Source organism: Schistocerca nitens, chromosome 5, assembly GCF_023898315.1.
Source record: "Schistocerca nitens isolate TAMUIC-IGC-003100 chromosome 5, iqSchNite1.1, whole genome shotgun sequence".
Taxonomy (NCBI): domain Eukaryota; kingdom Metazoa; phylum Arthropoda; class Insecta; order Orthoptera; family Acrididae; genus Schistocerca; species Schistocerca nitens.
The window spans coordinates 316583967-316605548 of NC_064618.1; the positions used below are offsets into that span (position 1 = coordinate 316583967).

The 21582-nt window shown below is 41.3% G+C and overlaps 1 protein-coding gene across 1 annotated transcript in view; it reads right to left on the minus strand.

The window, feature by feature from the left end:
• LOC126259687 (5-formyltetrahydrofolate cyclo-ligase-like) overlaps positions 1-21582 on the minus strand; it is a 123481-nt gene that overhangs the window by 40558 nt on the left and 61341 nt on the right. The window contains exon 3 of the mRNA XM_049956646.1: positions 5142-5269. Within this exon, the coding sequence (XP_049812603.1) occupies positions 5142-5269 (128 nt within the window). The remainder of the gene's footprint in view (positions 1-5141; positions 5270-21582) is intronic.

Genomic DNA, 21582 nt, shown 5'->3' on the forward strand with positions numbered 1-21582 from the left:
ATGTCCCCTACACAGTATTACACATTGTAAAGTATTTTTGGTGTTTTCATATTTTTGTCCAACGCCGGTATATTGCATAAACATGAAGTACAGGAATATAATGCAATAAAATTTCTGCATCCGTATCATTGTGGTTCAGCAAAAGACGCCCATGACGAACGGCATCTCGAACACAGTGTCTGCAACGGGCAGGGACGGAGGGCTTTTTGTTCAGTTTTAGAAATTCAATGTACACCATAAACACCACAGCAGACGTTTCGACGCCGTGTTACTGGATTTTACGATCTTTCCTAAGTGCGACGTGACGGTAGTAACATTACCCGATTTACGTAATATACCGTGTACGTAAAATAACTTACCATTAATTTCTGCACACGGCAACACCGCGCTTAGACTCATCTGCAGAACTGGTATAATCAGAATTCCTGAACTTGACTGATGCCTCACGTACGGCGCTATTCTGGTAACGCTGTGTGTGTGCCTCGCGTCTGTAGTTTCGGGTGTCAACTGTGTTATCAAAACTTCCTGGAAGATTAAAATTGGTTGCCAGTCTACGACACCAAATAGGAACTTTGCCACTTGCCGGCAACAGTCTTACCAACTAAGTTATCCAGTCACGACAAACAGCCCGTCCTAACAGCTTCACTTCTTCTATTAAATCTCTCCATTATTCAAAGTGCACAAAAGCTCTGCTGCATACATGATGGAGTAACGCCTCAAAGAAACGATACAACAGAGAAGTGACTTAGCCATAGCCTAGGAAATTGTTCCCAGCACGAACCTTTCAGTCTATTTTGTACTGTGCGCTGCTTTGGAATTTTCTAGAAGATTAAAACTTGTCCTGATCTGATATACAGTTTTAACCTGCAGGAACATTCAAAACAGGTAACTACACTCCAGAGAGAAAGCTTCATTCTGGGAACTATATTATTACTAACCAGTGCATACCTGTAGAAAAACAGAATGAGCTTATTATTATTAATATGGCTAACTATATCCACGGTATAATCCTGGACCGGCATTCAGTATAGTTTCTCGTCAACATTCAGCTAACTGAATATTTCACTAAACAAATAAATAAGTGTCATATGGCTACAACTTTCGGCAGCTCTTTTTCATCAAGCGACATTAAGTAGGCCTCACAATGAAGAGTAGAGCCCCTTCCATATTTTCCGACAGCAGAAAAATTTGAACTGATCATCGGGCTTCGAACACGGGGTCTACGCATGGGTAGCCAGCGCCACTGAACACTTTCTCTTCCTTCTTCTGAAAATACTGAATTTATTCAACAATCCATAATACGAAATTCCTTACAGTTGCCTGAAAAACAGCATAATATATACTCTGATTTCGTTCAGAAACTGCATAAAGCACGTGGTGTATACACACGTATGTCAGATACTTTAGCGATTTGTTTCCGACATCAAAACTTTACACCAAGTTCATCTGAACATGGGTCAGAAAACCTTCGTTATGGATGTGTGAAAGAAATTACCGTAATGACTCCTGGTAATGTAATTAACTTCAAATGTGCATTTTTACTCACTTTCTTGTTTACAGTTGGCCATAGTATTTATTTAGCTTTGTCTCTCGTTGGTTTTGTTCTAGAGGAACTCCTATCGCGACATATCGCAACGATTTATTCAGTGTCTGAAACGACGGATATATGAGCACACTATACGTGCGGTTTAGCAGGTGGGAATGCGGACGCAGAAATTCACAGTCTTGCTGATCGTTACCCTGGGAGACAATTAACCTTGTGCAAGAACATTTGCACGACTCCACCAACTATTGCAAGAGAGAGGCTCATTTGAGAAGAGAGTTGTTGATGCTGGGAGACAACGTAACGAACGAACGACTAAGCTCGAAGAACGGGTTCTTCGTACTGTGCCCGAAACTCACGGCAATGGAAGCATTAATCAGATGACGATCTGGAATATTCTGCATGAAAATCTTCGACAGGTGCAAGGATTGAGTGAGGCGGACTTTAAGCCGAGAATAATTTTCTGTCAACGCACATTGGACAGTGTCCTGTGTTTCTGCAGGTTTTACCATGTACGCTATTCACTGAAGAGGGTTATTTGTAAAGTGATGGGATCTTCAGTTGTCTTAACAATCACGAATGGGCTTACGAAAACTTCCATGAAGTGCGACAAGACTGATGTCAGCAGAGCTTCAGCCTCAACGTGTGGGGTGGTATCATTCGTGTCCATATCATCGACTCCTATGTCTTTCTACAACGTCTGACTGGACAATCGTAGTTGCAGTTTGTCAGACATGAGTTGCTTCATTTACTTCATACAATACCAGTAGACGTCAAACTACGAGTGAGGTTTATGCACGATGGTTCTCCATCTGACTTTACACGGATAGTTTGATAGAATTGGGACAAACACTGACTGAACAGGCGGATTGGTCACAAAGATCTATTGCAAGGCCTGCCCATCTCCCAATGTGAATCCAATAATTTTTTCCTTTGGGGACATTTTAAATCTTTTCAGTTACCATACCGAATGTCTGTGTACTGAGGGAGCGTATCCAAAATTATTTGACCAAATAGGGACACAGCCAGAAGTTTGCTATAAAGTATAGCGAAGTAAAGAACACAGGTTCGGGGGATTCGTGGAAGCAGGAGGTGATTACTTCGAGCAGTTTCTGTAAACGTAAATGTGTTTGGTGTCACTTCTGTGCCATGAATAATACTTTCACACATTACGAACGAAGAATGTCAAGAATAAATCCCTAACGTTTCTGACACGTCTTCATACACCCTGTACATTCAAGTCAACTTCATATAACTGGTAGTCTGTTCTTTTGGAAGTTCGCCTATCTTTCCTTGCAGTTTTTAGTCTGTTTTGGCTTATGGTGCCGCGATTTAATGTTCCGCCAGATATCTTCTTTACTCTTAATTTCTTCTGTTAAGATATAACAGACTACATTAACACAGAAAAACTGTAACACAAGTAATCTGGCTGATTAAGACACATATAATAACGAGACAAAAATAGCACTGGACTCATACAGCAAAAAAAAAAGTACAATAGAAACGCATCAAGAGATGAATTTGCATGAATCACGGCTAGTTATTATACCACGTGCCATATTAATTTGTAATTAGACTACATTAACGTAGAAAAACTTTCACACAAGTAATCTAGTTAATCAACACGCATAAAAACACAAACAAAACCTAGATATTAGAACACTTCTGCGAGAGATGAATCAAATCCTGACAACCGAGACGTGAATTACCTCGTGTAATAAAGTAACAATGGGACTCGCTGCCCAGAGACGTTGGTTTTGTGACACCTTCCGAGGCCAGCTCCCTGAACAGCCCCGGCGAAGGGACAACTGTCTCCACAATTAGTCTTCCCTATCTTCTTCTTTCTCTTCTTTTAAAGAAATATTTTATAATTTTCCATTTTATAATTTAATGTACCATAATTTCACTAAGTAATCACAGCTGTGGCCTAAACAAAAAGAAGAGAAGAACACCACCTTTGCGTGGTCCTGCACGGTCAACGGTGCCCACGGCCTCAGCAGTGGGGCCTTGGGTATCGGCTAAGTGGACCGAGTGGAGCATTAAGACCCGAGTGAAATTTATCACATGGCGGGCCCTAGTTGTTTAAGTACAGCCTTATACACCAGAGCAAAAGCTGTGGTCGCACTGCGCTCCAGCGGGATGCTACCACGTCAACTGTGGTTGCTGGCCAACGATGACCTTAGAGATGGGTTGAATCGTCCGGCGGGGTATCAGCAGTGACAAAAGTTGTCAAGAATAGTTTTAAACATGGTTGTCTCTCAGGAACCGTACACATGTTTCAATGGGGAAATACCGGTTGCAAATAATTTTTATTGTATTGACCTAGGTTTCGACACCTATGATGTCTTCATCAGAATAAAATTTTAACAACCATAAAGTTACACTGTAAGCAGGCAATGATCAAAATTGCGAGCAGACATGCTCAAGTCAAAGATTAAAAATTAAAAATACTGTCAAGAACATCGTCCTGTTGCACATCACGCTGCAAACTGCCGTCTTTCACCGCGAAATATGTGAGAATCAGTATCACAAGAAAAGATGCGATTTCGATGACATCCTTTATGCCATCCCGCAAGGCCTTTTCGTGGCGATTCTGAGCGGCGGTGAGTCTCAACTATTTTCACCGTCGCCCACAAGGAAACCGAGTGATTTCGCCCACCTGCCCTCCGTCGTAGAGGCGTCAAAAGAAGGGGTGACTTGTGAGTAAGAGAGGCTGTGACTATTTTCTCCAGTGTGACACGTCACTGTGGCATTCGGTAAAATTGTGGTAAACTTTGATACCAATGTTACATCAATAACCCACCTTGTACCTCACATGAACTTCTGAGCTCTGGTCGTTTATTCGCAAGTTTAACACCTTGCTGTTTCAAGCGTCACCGAACCTGAGGGTGACTAGGACGCCACGCTTTTGCGCCATTATAGAGGAATGTTGGAGGCACCTTCGAGTCAAGTTTCAAACTTCTACGTCGCAATGGTGGTCAATTACGGTATTTCGAAGAAAGCGATCGTTTAATTGTGTTGCGCGTTGTACCACCCAGCTTGAAAGTAAAAAATAAAAAAAATGCACCTGTACTCTGAATGGTATTTCCAAACTCGGATATTTTAACGGAAAACTCTATCGGCTGTACTACCTAGACAGCACAACCAGGCAATATTGAATAAAGACACTTAACCATATATGTCATTACAGAGCTGCAAGATTTCCTTTCTTTGACGACAATTTTGTACCGGACATACGCAAGGTACGAAATTTTGTTAGAGACATTTCTGTAGTGCAGGTGTGCAAGGACTCGTACTGTGACGTCCGAGTGCACGATTTTTGGTCCACCCTGTATAATGCTGCATCTTTATTATGACATCCGCGACGTTTAGCCCTCCTCTATTGGTTGGACGTGATCACATGTCATATTTCTCTTTGAATGTACTGTATCTCTTTGATTAATGGAGTAGTCTGAGGCTGCTCTTGTCCTATTCGCTTTTTCTTGCGGCACTGGTGAAAATCTGGGCTGAGATAGAAAGCATATATTTGTTTGACGTCTGAGAACCATATAATTCAGTTTTAGGAAGCACACGCGCCGTGTCTACCACGCATACGTACGTGGGTATGAAGCACGCCCTTCCAGACTCGATGATGCACCGGATGAGCCGCTCGGTGCCGACCTCATCCGACTTGCTGACGTACGCCGCGACGCGGCGGCTGCGTTCATATTCGGGCCGCTGCAGAAGCTGCTGGCCGCAAAATCAACTCCAGAGTTACAGTACAATGAAATTCGCATTGTTAAAAACATCTCACTAACGTTTCTAATAAGTACCATCTATCATAAACATTACAAAGTAACTTGCAGTTCCGTCTACACACTGTGTGTGACAGCGATGCGTGTCTGCAACAAAACTAAAGATTCTTACTTAGTATCTTTCGTTTAAACTTGAGAGACATTCTGCGTAATACTCGTTAACAAGCGAGCTCTGAACTATTTTTGACGAAGCTATTTTCTTTGATCATAAACTGATCAAGAAGAAATACTTTCATTACCTTCTATAGGTAGTAGCTAAACCACGCACTTCTTTTAGCACCGAATTCATATTCGACCTCGGTTATTTTTGTGTCACGTAACGTTTTGACGCCGAGGCCCACGAGAAAGGTCCCATAATGCTCGGGGGCCTGCACCTGCACCCACGAGAAAGGCAGTCTGGGGCATGTACAGTCATGCTCAAAAGTATCCGAACGACCTGAATTATATTTCGCCTGATTCGCATGCAACTTACATAACGCAGCTGTCTAGCAGGTCCTCTAATCGCTCATTGGTACAGTCGTTTGACTATTGAAAATGGTTCCAAGTCACAATTATAAAACACTGCTCTGTATCGCAATAACTCAAGATGTTAAGTAATACCACGATACTACAAATATCAGGGAACACCTCATCACAAATAAGACTGTCTTGAAGGCTTGTAAGCTCACATTTATTGCAATAAATGACATACCTGAAATGTTAGCACTCTCATTATTACGTCAGATAGGTAATGCGTGTAGTAAGTTCGTCGTACTCATGATTTTCTCTTCAAAGTAACATACCATATTTGTTATTTAACACAAAATGTCATTAAAAATTTACCTTATTCACGAGCAGCTTGTTGAGAATATGTATGAACTTCAAATGACACGACGAACCGCCTCGTTCTGCCTATGGATTCAAACCCAGGTCATGCAGGCTAAGATTTCGTGGCTCTCGGAAATTAACAGTCATTCCTGACTAGGCATAAAGAGAGTGACATACCTCATTTTTGGACATATCAGTTAGCAAATATCAACTTTAAATTACATGATGTAACATTTTTAACGGACGCGAATTCCTACCCAGCATCTATTGTCCCTGTTAACGAAGTACGAGATATGTTAAATACTGCTTCTTCACTAGTAACTTACATGAAATGCAGTGAGGTAAAGCTTTGTGTTGGACAGGGATTCTAACCCAGAACCTAATCGGATTGTTATCGCAGCACAACCAACTTTCACATATCGGATTTTCTCGGCAGAAGCTAGATGTTTTAACTGAAATGACGAGACGAAACATTAATTTTACCTTCCCAGGACTCCAACCCGGCACGTATCGCTGTTATATTCTAGAGGAAAGGAACGTTAAGTATGGGTTTGTTACACCAGCAGCGACATGTGAGCATGTTTGAACTAGAAATAATATGACGAAGAGTTCAGTGTTCACTAGGAATAGAGCCCCACACATATCGTTGTTGACTACACACAAAGAGACGACAGTTACCGAATTTTTTTCCACCAGCAGCACGGAATAACATCCTTGAACTTACAGTGATCTCGCAAATAGTTCTGTGTCTCTCTGGGAGTCCTCCCTCGGGCATGGGTGCGTGTGTTTGTCCTTAGGATAATTTAGGTTAAGTAGCGTGTAAGCTTAGGGACTGATGACCTTAGCAGTTAAGTCCCGTAAGATTTCACACACATTTGAACATTTTTTTTTTCTCTGGGAGTCAAAAACGTCAGATATCGTTAGTGTTCGCTGCTACATTTTTTTTAAAAAAAGCAATTCTGCTGTCTGCTGAAGCTATCATTTCAATGGAACTTTGAACATAATTCTCTTCACTTCTCAAGCCAAAATAGTCGCATGTGGAAAAAAGGCTAACTTCTGCGTCATTTTGTTCTTTTCAGATTTAATAGACGGTCTAGCAGCAGATGCGTCTCGAAGCTTTTGTATTATGTATGGGGAGAGCGCATCGTGCCAAAATAGTCAGAAAGTATTTTCTACATTACCTGTCGTCTGGTAGTGGCATTTTATTCTTCTTCAAACCTTGTTTGACAGCTTTAACTCAGAGAATTCGCATATATCGTTGATGATTAATTTCTCTCTTATGTTTAGTATTTTTTTAACAACACTAAAACAAACCTTACGAAAACTGTGCACTGTATAGTAAGAAATGAAATAAAATTACCCACGATAACCTTACGACGAAAGTCTGTTTTAACAAAACTGAGTATCTGTACACAAGCGTGCCTCTATCTGCACGAAATAGTAAAATACTACTCACTTACATTCCGATTGGGTCTGTGTTTAAATGGTATGCTGTGTCATACTCAACAGGTATGCAAATGTGGCATTTCATGAATAAAGTTACGTATTCCTAGAAACCGAAAATTTGCTTGTCAGCAGCGGAAAGAGGCGTTACCTGTTGTGCAGCATTGTAAGTTTTTCACCATTGCACTATGAGCTGAAAGTATTTTCTTACGATTTGCTTATCGATGTTTGATCTGACTGCTTGCAGCTCTTACACAGAAGGGATAAAAACGTTAGATTCAGCTAGTCTGGAACCGCGAACCATAATAGTCACTTTTCGACAGGTCAGCACGTCAACACAGAGCCAGCGGATAGATATGGTTTGCGCCTTCCTCTTACGAGACCAATAGTTGCTAGAACCCGTAAACCGCTATTTACAGGACGAGATTAGTTGCGATTGCCACATTCAATAACTTTGCTGGGTTGAAAACCGTAAATTTACAAACTTCTGTTACACCTCAAGCAATAACAACTCAGATTATTCAATGGAAACGACAGGAGAAATCAAGTGAACTTTGAGACTTAATTCCGTGCACACCAGGAAGTAACTCGTCGATCACAGAGCTGCCAAACATACCTTGCGTTGTTTCCAAATCTCAGTTACATTACCAGTAGGAAGAAGACGAACCGATGTGATCCTACAGCGGGCTGGGAAGTGACCATAGCTGGCGCCTCAAAGACGCGGCTGCTACTGCCTGGAATACGTAATGCGTGTGATTCGCATTTCTGTAACTAGGGTTAGGGACTGGAGCTTAGTTACTAATAATACTCAGAACTGACTGCTACTAAGCATCATAAATCAGCCACTCTCAGCCGGCAGGAGTGGCCGAGTGGTTCTAGGCGCTACAGTCTGGAACTCCGCGACCGCTATGGTCGCAGATTCGAATCCTGCCTCGGGCATGGATGTGTGTGATGTCCTTAGGTTAGTTAGGTTTAAGTAGTTATAAGTTCTAGGGGACTGATGACCTCTGCAGTTAAGTTCCATAGTGCTCAGAGCCATTTGAATCATTTGAAGTAACTCTCATAGTTGTTTTTATATTTCTTTCGTAACTGTACTCAAAACTAAGAAACTCATTCACGGACGTTTTCGTGCCTCACCGAGCACAACAAACAAATAAAAATAAAAAGAGAATGTGTGTGTGTGTGTGTGAGAAAGAGAGAGAGAGAGAGAGAGAGAGAGAGAGAGAGAGAGAGAGAAAGTAAAGATATTGAATACTGGTATGTAAAGAAATCTTTCATTAAAATGACTCGCTCCACATCATTACGAAACGGCGTATTCATGATCTATGGAATAAGTATTAATCTAATCTAATCATATCATATTCCTGACTATCCGTAGAGAGTTATGAAGTACCGAAATTTTCGCCTATATCAGTAACCAAATCTAAACTTGAAAATAAACGACGACAGTTTTTGTAATAAACCGGGACTCCTATCAAGACCCTTTCATCCCTGTTAACTAACCATGAAAGATGTCTGATATACCTCAATTCAGAAGTAACGAAGTGTGTATGCATTTAAAGGTGAAGCGCATGATGTGAAGTTCTGCGACGGAGATACGAACCCAAGACGTAATCGGATTGTTAACTAAGTAAAATCAAATGTTACGTATCGGTTTTTCTTGCCAGCTGCTAGGTGTTTGATCTAAAATAAGGACACAAATTTTTGTGCCTGAGCGACAATAGAACCGCACTCCTATCGTTCTTCTTTATTGTCCACTAATATTGCTTAAGTATCGATTGCTCACTCACCAACAGTAAGATTTGTGCGTGTTTGTCCAGAAATTGTTGGCAATATGAACAGGCATTAAAAATGCACGTTAATTTTCACTAGCAGACCGGTGTGCACGTGATAGGGCTTGAAATGAAATTATGAATATTTTTGTACTGGATCAGGATTCGGACCCACATATTTACCTTTGGAGGAGACCTAGAGAAGACAGCAGTCTTGGGAAAAGGAACGAAATGATTGAATTATACTGTTCCGAGAGGAGCTACGAATTCGAATCACAGTCCAGCACCAAATTTTTCAACGTCTCTAGTTCAATCAAGTACAAGTAAAATAAGAGCACTGTTCCTTTAGACGGCTATTAGTTCATCAAATAAATTGAAATTTTCTAACGTAAGTAATTTTACTGGCGACTGTATTTCTGTTTACCCTGACCTCCACTTACGTCATTTTCCAACGTAAACCGGCTCTGCCCAGTTTGGAATGAAGGAACGTGGTGTTTAATGCGGATTCTGGATTCAAATGGTTCAAATGGCTCTGAGCGCTATGGGACTCAACTTCTAAGGTCATCAGTCCCCTAGAACTTAGAACTACTTAAACCTAACTAACCTAAGGACATCACACACATCCATGCCCGAGGCAGGATTCGAACCTGCGACCGTAGCGGTCACGCGGTTCCAGACTGAAGCGCCTAGAACCGCACGGCCACACCGGCAGATTCTGGATTATAACAGCTTTCTCTTGAGGTTACCAGACGTAAAGTAAATCTTTTGTGCCTCTTAAAGGTAAATGCCAGAACCCACGCATTGCACTTGTGATAGTTCGTTCCACCAGACCATTGTGGGCATATTTCCCAGCCCCAGGAGTGTGCTGTAATGGATGATGTGCTTAGCTTACAAAACTAGTCACGGTGGAAAAAAATGCGAGTCTATTATATGGTTAACTAGAAGCAAGCTTCTGACGTGGAGATTAAGCTATTATTATGTCAGCAGGATGTAAAGACTCTTCTAGGCCTCATAGCCTCGATTTGAAGCCATTTTGAAATTTTCACTAATTCAGGAAATTTCTTAGTTCGAGAAAATCCACTGTGAAGTGTGAAGTTACCGGATAATTCGATTATCACCGTCATTATTACTATCATTTTCTTCATACCGCTGCTGGAACACATGTGCTTGAAGATCATTTAAGGCCTTTTTGTCATTATAGAAGTAGTTGCCCAAGAACGCGTTCTTTGCCTGTCTACGGAATCGTTTTCATGTTAATATCAAACATCAGCAATTACTCGTAGATCACATTAAAACTAAAGTAATTGATGAAGACGTTACTTGATAACGAAAACGCGCTGCCTTTCTTCATTTACTTGCGCCTAGAAATGGCTGTCGAATACTGCCAAACCAAAAGCCAAGGAATCTTACTGCCTTCCGATATTATGTCGCTGTCGGGTTCTTCCATATGATTTGGTCGACGTGACCTGTTTCAAGTTGTTTATGACAAAGAATGTTTTAGAAAACCAATTGTTTTCCTTTGCAATAAATAAAAAGATTTTTATTCTAAGCTATCCAAGTCCAAAATTTTCGCAATATTAGTTCAATTTTAATATTCGCTTCTATAACGTAGGAAAGTATTTCACAGTTTCAAAACCCGCGTTGGACTCATTGTCCTTACACTTAGTCGCTGACCATAAATTCTAGCTCAGAGTGAGCCAGTTTGAGTAACCTAATGTAGCGAAGATTATTTACCAGTGCTCTTTCTCACCGGAAAATATGCAATTCACTCATTGGGATCCATAAGTACAATGTAAAAGTAATTTCTGTGTGTATGCAATGCATACAGATTGTAGAATTTAGTGGTGCTCTCTCTTCCACCTCTGTGTACAATGTGCCTGACCTAAACGGGCCCTTTATCAGTACAGGCCCTGGGCGGTGCAACGTCATATTGACAACAGTAATGTGCTTATACTGACAACCTCATTGTTCGTTTTACCCGATTTTGTAATCATTTAAGTAAAACAACATGACCTTCGAGTGGGGGACATTTCATCCCCCTTTTCTTTCTGCGAAATTTGTCAGTAAGCTTTTTGCCTTCGAACCAGCGAAATGCGGCAGAGTACGGATGGTAAACGATTTACAAAAAATGGTTCAAATGGCTCTGAGCACTATGGGACTCAACTGCTGTGGTTATCAGTCTCCTAGAACTTAGAACTACTTAAACCTAACTAACCTAAGGACAGCACACACATCCATGCCCGAGGCAGGATTCGAACCTGCGACCGTAGCAGTCGCACGGTTCCGGACTGCGCGCCTAGAACCGCGAGACCACCGCGGCCGGCATGATTTACAAACCACGATTTAGTGCCGTTAACGCGATTTCTTTAAACATTGGCGTAGCTGAAAAAATTTAGTTTCTTCTTAAACCGTCTTATACAGCAACGTTCACAGATATCTCAAATAGGAAAAGCTCTTTATGCAGGTACAAAGGTTGTAAAACAAACTTCCCACAGCTTGTGTCAGGTTGATCTTTTCGTCTGATAGCACTGCGTAAGTATTTTGTCTAAGAGGTATTAAAGTACTGTTCCTGTAGCTGTGGGAATCATTCGTTGAAAACGAGTTTCACACCAGTGGGTACAGTACTGATAAATATTCAAAATGATTATCAACCTAAGTCTGCGTTCATCCACAAACTGAGGCGTATTTGTAATATTGAAGCTAGACTATGTATCCTTGTCTTCCTTGAGTGGGCATTGAAAGGCGTTTACACACACGTACATGAGGGTAATCCCAAAGGTAAGGTCTCCTAAGGGACACGGAAGTGCCAACGCAGGCACAAACGAGAGATCCTTAATTTTACTGGCAAGCAGAAACCACAGTGTTGGCTGCATGGTGGCAAGGCGATAAAGAGCAAGAGTATGGATACGAAGATCTCAGGTTCGATCCCTCACCAGTCCCACGATTTTTATGTGCCATTTTACACATATTTCCCCTCGGGCAGTGTTTGTTGATGTGAAAAATGCCGAGTTGCACTGTGGTCCGAAAGCCACGTAAAACTGTAGGTTCCCCTATTAACTGGCTAGGTAAGTCACCTCAAAGGTCGGATGAAAGCAACAGCATACCACCTCCAACAAGACCGTGTCTATTAAAGCACTGTGGTGTTCAAACCACTCTTCCGACTGATGACTGCTTTACTTTCTATGAGTTCCAAAACTAATGACCTTCGGGTTATTAACATTTTTGTGTTTTCATGCTGTAGCTTTGATACCAGTAAACGTAAGTAACCGGCCGAGCACTGACACCGTTCGAGTTGTCAAGGTGGTAGACGACGATGCTGTCGACCCCAGTTACAATTTTGGTCATGGCTATGTTTCAGTCGAATACCTCTATGGGCCTTTCTGCCTATTTCAAGATATACTTTTATACACTTGGTTCGCTTCCAAATTGATATCTGATAGAGCCGTATTTAGCAACATGAATCAGATATGATTTCCGTGCAATATATCGGACAACACGTCAGTGCAGCGAGATTTCGTTTATGCGTTGCGCATGGTGCAAGAATTATTTGTGTTTTGCTTGCTTCTGTGATAGGTTTCACCCCACTGAATGCGAGCAAGCTCACGAATAGACTTTCAATAACTGGAATTAAGCAATAACACACTTAAAAGTTGTATTTTTGCATTATGTATCCCGATGAAAATAACTGTAAACAGGTTATATGCCTACTTGCTTATTATCGCGATTCTCGATGCTTTCCTAAAAAAATTAAAATAAAAATAAAAAGAGAGACAGAGACAGAGAGAGAGAGAGAACAGAAATGTATTTGAAATATCAGCTCAGTGACGCCAAGTTCGTCTCGTGATGGAAAGCAAGGATAGTTGATAGGTAACATCTCGTTGTACTAGCTATATGTATGGCTACAGGGTTCTTTGTTTTCTCTCTGCAAACAACTAGAACAGAATTCAGTAACAAAGTGGTAAGAACACCTACTCAGTGCGCCAATTAAACACTCACCCATTCTTGGTTATTTTGTTAATCGTCTGTAATGCAGTAAACACCCTTGATTATTGATTTGTAATTACTAGCATTGTTATTGTTATTCGTCACCCCACAACAGCTTTCCTATCACTCATTGCCGCCGATGCACGTAACTAATGGATCAGGATGAATGGAATGTGGGATGTTTCGTCACGGAGAATATACACATTTATCTCGGCGTCTTGTGTCAGGGTAATATGAAAATGTTAATAAGAGAAGACGACAACGGGATGCCGGTGATGGAGGCAATAACACCCAACTATTTCTGTCCACTTAACACCATGACGACAGACAAATTGGCGTCGCACTGTATTTTGATTATAATTCGTTAGCCTTTTTGCGACCTCATTTTAATACCTCGTGGGAGCAGACATAATATTTTCCTTTTTGAACACCGAACAATAACACTCAAAGATAGTATATGGAAGGATACAAAGAAAAATTCAGACTCATGGGTGTGCATCCAGTTCATCAGAAGAAGACTAAACAACAGGAAAAGCAATGAATACGCTGGTTAGTATACATTATTTGTATAGATCTGAAGATGAAAAAGCACAGATCTGCACAGTGCCGCATCTGCACTTTAGTTTCTGTTTAATGGGCATAATTTTTACATAGTTTCTTCTCTTCTGAATTATCAAATGAATTGATTATTACGTGGTACAGAATAATTAGGTAACTGTGTTTCTTACAGCTTCCATTCGCATCAACATTTTTCTACATTCTCGTGCAATTCATGAAATTCTACTTGTATGATCACAAGACTGCACATAGATGCAATCGATTTCGAGGTGCAAAGTGTTTGTTATCTTACTTTTCGTGACAGGTGGGCAAACTTAATTTCCAAAGACTTTTTATTGTACTGAAATAATATTTTGCCACAAAGTAACAAGATAAGTGTTTTATTCGTATATATTTTGTGGGAAACTGTAATCGTGATGGAAGATTACACACCTGAATGTTTGACACAGCTGTTAGGAGAAAACGCTGCATATTAACCAAACCCCGCGCCGCCTCTCCGTATCCTCCTATGACGCGAGCACAGGATTCTCCTCCTATAACGCTACAGAGCTGTTCCTAGTACAGCTAAGAACTGGCAACATCGTCACAAACATTTGGCAACACTGTGACAGTGCTATCAATTCCGCGTATGGTACCGAATTGACTCGCTAAATTCACTTGATATTCCCTTTCCATTTGAATGACTCGTGGTATATAATCTTCAAATCAAATGGCTCTGAGCACTATGGGACTCAACTGCTGTGGTCATCAGTCCCCTAGAACTTAGAACTACTTAAACCTAACTAACCTAAGGACATAACACACAGCCATGCCCGAGGCAGGATTCGAACCTGCGACCGTAGCAGTCGCACGGTTCCGGACTGCGCGCCTAGAACCGCGAGACCACCGCGGCCGGCTATATAATCTTCACGTAAACTAAGACACTGAGACAGAAATTTCAATTTTTTGGCTAAAGAAATGCTATTCTTCACATAAGTGACAAATTTTAATATCTTTCACGATGCGTTATGAGGCTGAGCGACCAATACCACGATGAGAATGGCGTGCTGGCGGCAGTGTATCCGTAGCCCCGTGGTACCGCGCGTGTCTCGTGTTCCAACGATTAAGAGAATCGTCAGTTCTAACCGTGGGAGCGGCAGCGGGTGCGAGCTTTTTTGTGTATTATTTCATGGAGCTGCGAATTCACAGAAAAATCGGAAGAAAACCTTTACACATCAAATCCTCTTGGCAGCTGGACTCAGTAAGTTGCGGTAATAGTCGTAGATCTCGGCTTTCTGACTGCCAAGCTGCTATACAATACAAGCGTCTCTGAAGAAATTCGAATCGCCCGTCAACGATACTACATTCAATATTGTTCTTCACTTAAGACTCACATGCCAGGGTGATAAGTATGAAGGAAAGAAATTGATTAGCAAATCGCAAGAAAATACTTTCAGCTCATAGTGCAATGGTGAAAAACTTACAATGCTGCACAACAGGTAACGCGTCTTTCCGCTGCTGACAAGCAAATTTTCGGTTTCTAGGAATACGTAACTTTATTTATGAAATGCCACATTTGCATACCTGTTGAGTATGACACAGCATACCATTTAAGCACAGACCCAATCGGAATCTAAGTGAGTAGTATTTTACTATTTAGTGCAGTTAGAGGCACGCTTGTGTACAGATACTCAGTTTTGTTAAAACAGACTTTCGTCGTAAGGTTATCGTGGGTAGTTTTATTTCATTTCTTACAATACAGTGCACAGTTTTCGTAAGGTTTCTTTTAGTGTTGTTAAAACAATACTAAACATAAGAGAGAAATTAATCATCATCAATATATGCGAATTCTCTGAGTTAAAACTGTCAAACAAGGTTTGAAGAAGAATAAAATGCCACTACCAGACGACAGCTAATGTAGAGAATACTTTCTGACTATTTTGGCACGATGCGCTCTCCCCATACATAATACAAAAGCTTCGAGACGCATCTGCTGCCAGACCGTCTATTAAATCTGAAAAGAACAAAATGACGCAGAAGTTAGCCTTTTTTCCACATGCGACTATTTTGGCTTGAGAAGTGAAGAGAATTATGTTCAAAGTTCCATTGAAATGAAGACTTCAGCAGACAGCAGAATTGCTTTTTTTAAAAAAAATGTAGCAGCGAATGTAATAGAACACGCGACGGCTTATCAACAGTGCGCGACGCCTACCGTTACGCTACTGGCTGTGACGTAGCTATAGCAGCTCTGGAAGTGAACAACAGTTCCTCCAGAACTTACACATTCCACAGTGCTGTGAGATAATGCATATGGCCGGATCTAGACTTCTGAGAGACAGACAGTTTCAGCATTTCTTTTGCACTGCACGACGGTTTCAACAAACAGATAGCGCAATAGAGTAGCTCAAATGGAAAGGAACACTTCCTATTTAAATTTCTGCGTCCTACACTGTTGGCAGTTCTGTGTAGGTGGCAGTTACGTTATTTTATTTCGGTGATTACAAAATAGAGTCGAATGTATGCGCTGGGTAGCCAAGGCAGCTAGTTCATGGCGATTCGGTCAACCAAGTAAATGAATGTACTGAAAATCCTGCAAACCACTACAGGGAGCCTGTGTGTCAGAATTTTCATCTTGTGTGTCGCAACGGTGTTATGATAGGGAAATGAGTCGTAGTGAAGAGGGTTTGATGGTCTGTTGGACTGATGATAGTTTCATATGATGATGGTGTGGGTTCGATTCCAACTTCTGCCGATGTTTTTTTTTTTTATAGGGAGAGGCAGATTCTATTCTCTTCTGGCTACGCCAAGTGAAGAAGGTATAATGGCATTGTGGTCTGAAAATCACATTAAACATGATAATCCTTCTCTACCAAGTAGACGTTAGGTGGAACCACAATAAAGTAAGGAGTGGCGACATGTAGAAACTCTATCACCAGTAACCTTTCTTATACTAGTTATTTATTTCTAGTGACGAAACAAACCCTGTGTATGGTCACTGGACACTTATTCCATCTTTTATTTGAGCTTTTGTATGTCGAAAAAATTGGTTCTGAATTGGGAATGCAACTCAGACCGCCCTTAACGCGGAATTTGATCCCTTCGTGACAATACAGCTCGACTACAACTTGTTTCTTGTTCAAAACTGCAGATTCCTCAACATCTCCACATATTGCGCATGAATAGGTTGGAATCCTGGCCCAGCACTAAAGTTTTCCCTATGTATTATCAAGCTCTAGCACAAGAACACCTATCTGCTGGTGGATAATAATTTTTATTTTTAATGCATTTTCATTCGTTGTCAACACTAACGATATCTGACGTTTTTGACTCCCAGAGAGACCCAGAACTATTTGCGAGATCACTGTTAAGTTCAAGAATGTTATTCCGTGCTGCTGGTGGAGAAAAATTCGGTAACTGTCGTCTCTTTGTGTGTAGTCAACAACGATATGTTTGGGGTTCGATTCTCAGTCAGCACTGAGCTCTTCGTCATATTATTTCTAGTTCAAACATGCTCACATTTCGCTGCTGGTGTAACAAACCCATACTTAACGTTCCTTTCCTCTAGAATATAACAGCGATACGTGCCGGGTTGGAGTCCTGGGAAGGTAAAATTAATGTTTTGTCTCGTCATTTCAGTTAATACATCTAGCTACTGCCGAGAAAATCCGATATGTGAAAGTTGGTTGTGCTTCGATAACAATCCGATTAGATTCTGGGTTCGAATCCCTGTCCAACACAAAGCTTTACCTCACTGCATTTCATGTAAGTTACTAGTGAAGAAGCAGTATTTAACATATCTCGTAGTTCGTTAACAGGGACAATAGATGCTGGGTAGGAATTCGCGTCCGTTAAAAATGTTACGTTATGTAATTTAAAGTTGATATTTGCTAACTGATATGTCCAAAAATGAGGTATGTCACTCTCTTTATGCCTAGTCAGGAATGACTTAATTTCCGAGAGCCACGAAATCTTAGCCTGCATGACCTGGGTTTGAATCCATAAGCAGAACGAGGCGGTTCGTCGTGTCATTTGAAGTTCATACATATTCTCAACTAGCTGCTCGTGAATAAGGTAAATTTTTAATGACATTTTGTGTCTAATAACAAGTATGGTATGTTACTTTGAAGAGAAAATCACGAGTACGACGAACTTACTACGTGTATTACCTATCTGACGTAATAATGAGAGTGCTAACATTTCAGGTATGTCATTTATTGCAATAAATGTGAGCTTACAAGGCTTAAAGACAGTCTTATTTGTGATGAGGTGTTCCCTGATATTTGTAGTATCGTCGTATTACTTAACATCTTGAATTATTGCGATACAGGGCAGTGTTTTCTAGTTCTGACTTGTTGGAACCATTTTCAATAGTCAAACGACTGTACCAATGAGCGATTAGAGGACCTGCTAGACAGCTGCGTTATGTAGGTTGCATGGGAATCAGGCGAAATGCAATTCAGGTCGTTCGAATACTTTTGAGCACGACTGTACGTCACGAGACTTGTCTCGTGCTCGCTCGCTAAGCTTATCAGACGAACTGCGTTTATACACCTGTTAAATAGTAATTCGGTATTTGCGATTGCATATTTAGGTACAAACAGGAATTGCATCTTCTACTGGAATCCGCTGTTATGAAGCCATACTGTTTATTAGTCCTACAAAGGTTGGAATTCTGTAGGCCTACTAATAATTTGTTAGGACTGTACTGGGTACAAATCAGTTGTAATCATGTCAAAATAAATATCTATTGCATGAGACACTACATCTTGCATGAAATGAGGACTGTTAAGTAGAAGAGACGAAATGCTATAAACATACCGTTATACTATTTGTATCGAGTATGGATCTAAAACTACAGAATACCTCAAAGTTATGTATTTCGTTGTAGTACTAGTAATCGAGAAGACTCCGTAATAGCAGATTCCAGTAGAAGATGTAATTGCCCTTTGTGCATAAATACCAAATCACGAGTTACCACGTGCAGGAACGCAGTTCATCTGTCGAGCTGAGCGAGCGTGCTCGGGCCTACCCTCAAGACGTATGCACTGCGGCTTGTCTTTCTCGTGGACCTCGTTTGCAGCGCTGTGACATTATCGTAAGCTAGAATATTAGCAAAACACATGTAATCAGAGGGAAATAAAATTTAATTTTTCAATATTAAGGGTCGTCTTATTTGATAGCAACCACTGACAAACCTCTTTATTACGTAGGAAACACATGGCAGTTAGATTATACACTGCCTGGAGAAAAGAAGTTCACTACCGAGAAGACATGGTAGACATCAGTGTAACTTCGTATACGCTATCGGCGGGAGTGTAAATGATTTAGAGTTGTAACTCTCCAAGATAGACGTAACGGGCACCACAGTGCATTAATGCTGTTACCAGGACTTGTAGGATATACGGGGTGTTCAAAAAGTCTCTCCGCAGTGCCGTATGATTGTTAGCCGTGGGTGCCGTATGATTGTTCACCTGCCTGGGTTACTGGGTTACTCGATTACCTTCAAGTGGACTCTCCCAACATTCCACTGTTTCGTTTATCTCAGCCAGCGTCAGTAATGTCGTTGGTGTGTGTCGTTACGTGTTGACGTGAACGTTTAAGTTTAGTTCCTTTGTTCGTTTGTTACATTTTTGTCAGAATGCTAACCATTGAAGAACGTGTGTTTTTAGTCGAACAAGTGTTCAAAGCTGGCGGTAAATACACAGTTTCAGTTCGTCAAACATTTAATTCAGTTTTCCCGGAGACAACACTCCAACATCAGGATACTGTGCGAGATTTGATTAACAAATTTCGAAGTACGGGTTCAGTGACATGCACCGAGACGTGGTCGTCCTAGCGTTTTGTCTGAGGATAAACAACTCTATGTTTCCGATAAAATGTCCACGAGTCCAAACGAATCAGTAAGAAACCTCGCCCAGGAAATCGATGTTAGTGTCGGAACGAAAAAATTACGGAAGGAAAAAATTACAACTTTTCCCATACAAAGTGACAGTCGTGCAAGAACTGAAAAATACTGATCATGGCAAGGGACTGCATTATTGTCAATGGTTCAAAAATTTCGTTCAACAAAATGGAAGAAATATTCTTAATGAAAAGTTTTTCACTGATGAGGCGTGGTTTCATTTATCCGGGAAAATGAACTCGCAAAATGCTCGTATGTGGAGTATTGCAAATCCATTGTGTATTCATGAGGAACCACTTCATTCTTTGAAAACAGGAGTTTGGATTGCAATTTCTAGACGTCGGATTCTGGGTCCCATATTTTTCAACGAAACGATAAACGCACAACGATACTGCAGTGATATTCTGTACCCATTCGTAGGAGATCTTGTGTTAACTGAAATACTGAACGGTTATTTTCAACAAGATGGTGCAACACCGCATACAGCTCGCTTTTTAATGTCACTGCTTGCTGTTTTTGGTGGTCGCATAATTTTCACAGGGACTTTGGCCTCAACGATCGCCTTACCAAACATCACCTGACTTTTTCTTCTGGGGTGCAGCGAAAGCAACTGTTTATAAAAACCGTCCAAAATCCATCGATGAATTGAAAACTGCAATATCCACTGTCACTGCTTCTGTTCCAGATGAAATGTTACAGCTTGTGTTTGGAAACATGATTAGACGGATTGAATTGTGTATTCAACAACAGGGATGACACTTTCAACATTTAATGTGAAAATTTGTAAGTAAAAATGAATATTCAATAAATTAATAACTTGTATTTCACTGAGTTTCATTTCGGTATATTCACTGCGACATACGGCACGCGCGGTTAATAATCATACGGCCCTGCGGAGAGACTTTTTGAACACCCCGTACAAGGGTGAACAGCGTCAGATGTTGAGTGAACACTCTGAAAGACACGGAGATACCGCACATTCTTATGAGACGATGTTATCAGCACCTGACAGTGAGGGACTCCATTTACGCGTTCGGTCGAATCGTGCAATATCTCGATTTCTGGTGCATTTGGAAGTGCCAGTGGCTCGAGGATAGACGGAACGTGAACGTGAGGGCAGACATACTCTTCGTTTAGTTTCCGGTCGACCACGTCTGACCATCACAAGGGAGGATCCTCGCACTGTGCACCAAGAACATCGTAACCCCTTCACATCTGCGCCTGCCATACGAGAACAAGTAATGGACTCCTTGATCCAGTCTGTGAAATCCCGCACCATTAGTGGGAGACTAGCAGACGGCAACGTTTGCAGAGGGGAGCATGGACTGCTGATAAGCGGCGTCTCATTGTGCTGAGCGATGAATCGTGGTTCTCCCCAACCCCGGATAACCGTAGTCGGGCGATTATCGCGGCGAACTGGGGACAAGTCCCATTGTTAAGGTGTGGAGAGCTATCAGCTAAGACTTCCCGTCTCTGTGAACGTCTCTGTGCTGTGCAGCTTGAAAAGACATTACTAAAATTACGATATAGTATTTGTAACCCTGTGCGGGAATCACGAATTGTGCGAGCATAAGAGTTGTGATGAAGTGATATACGGAGGTTTGGATCGGCCGTGAGGCGTGCTCGGATAGCTGATTTAGTAAGGCAACCGCTCACGATAAAAGGAAAATCCGTGTACGAATCTCTGTCCGGCACAAATTTTCATGGGACGCAAGCATCTGACGTCATTGCACAGTCACAGAACGCAAATCTACACTCCTGGAAATTGAAATAAGAACACCGTGAATTCATTGTCCCAGG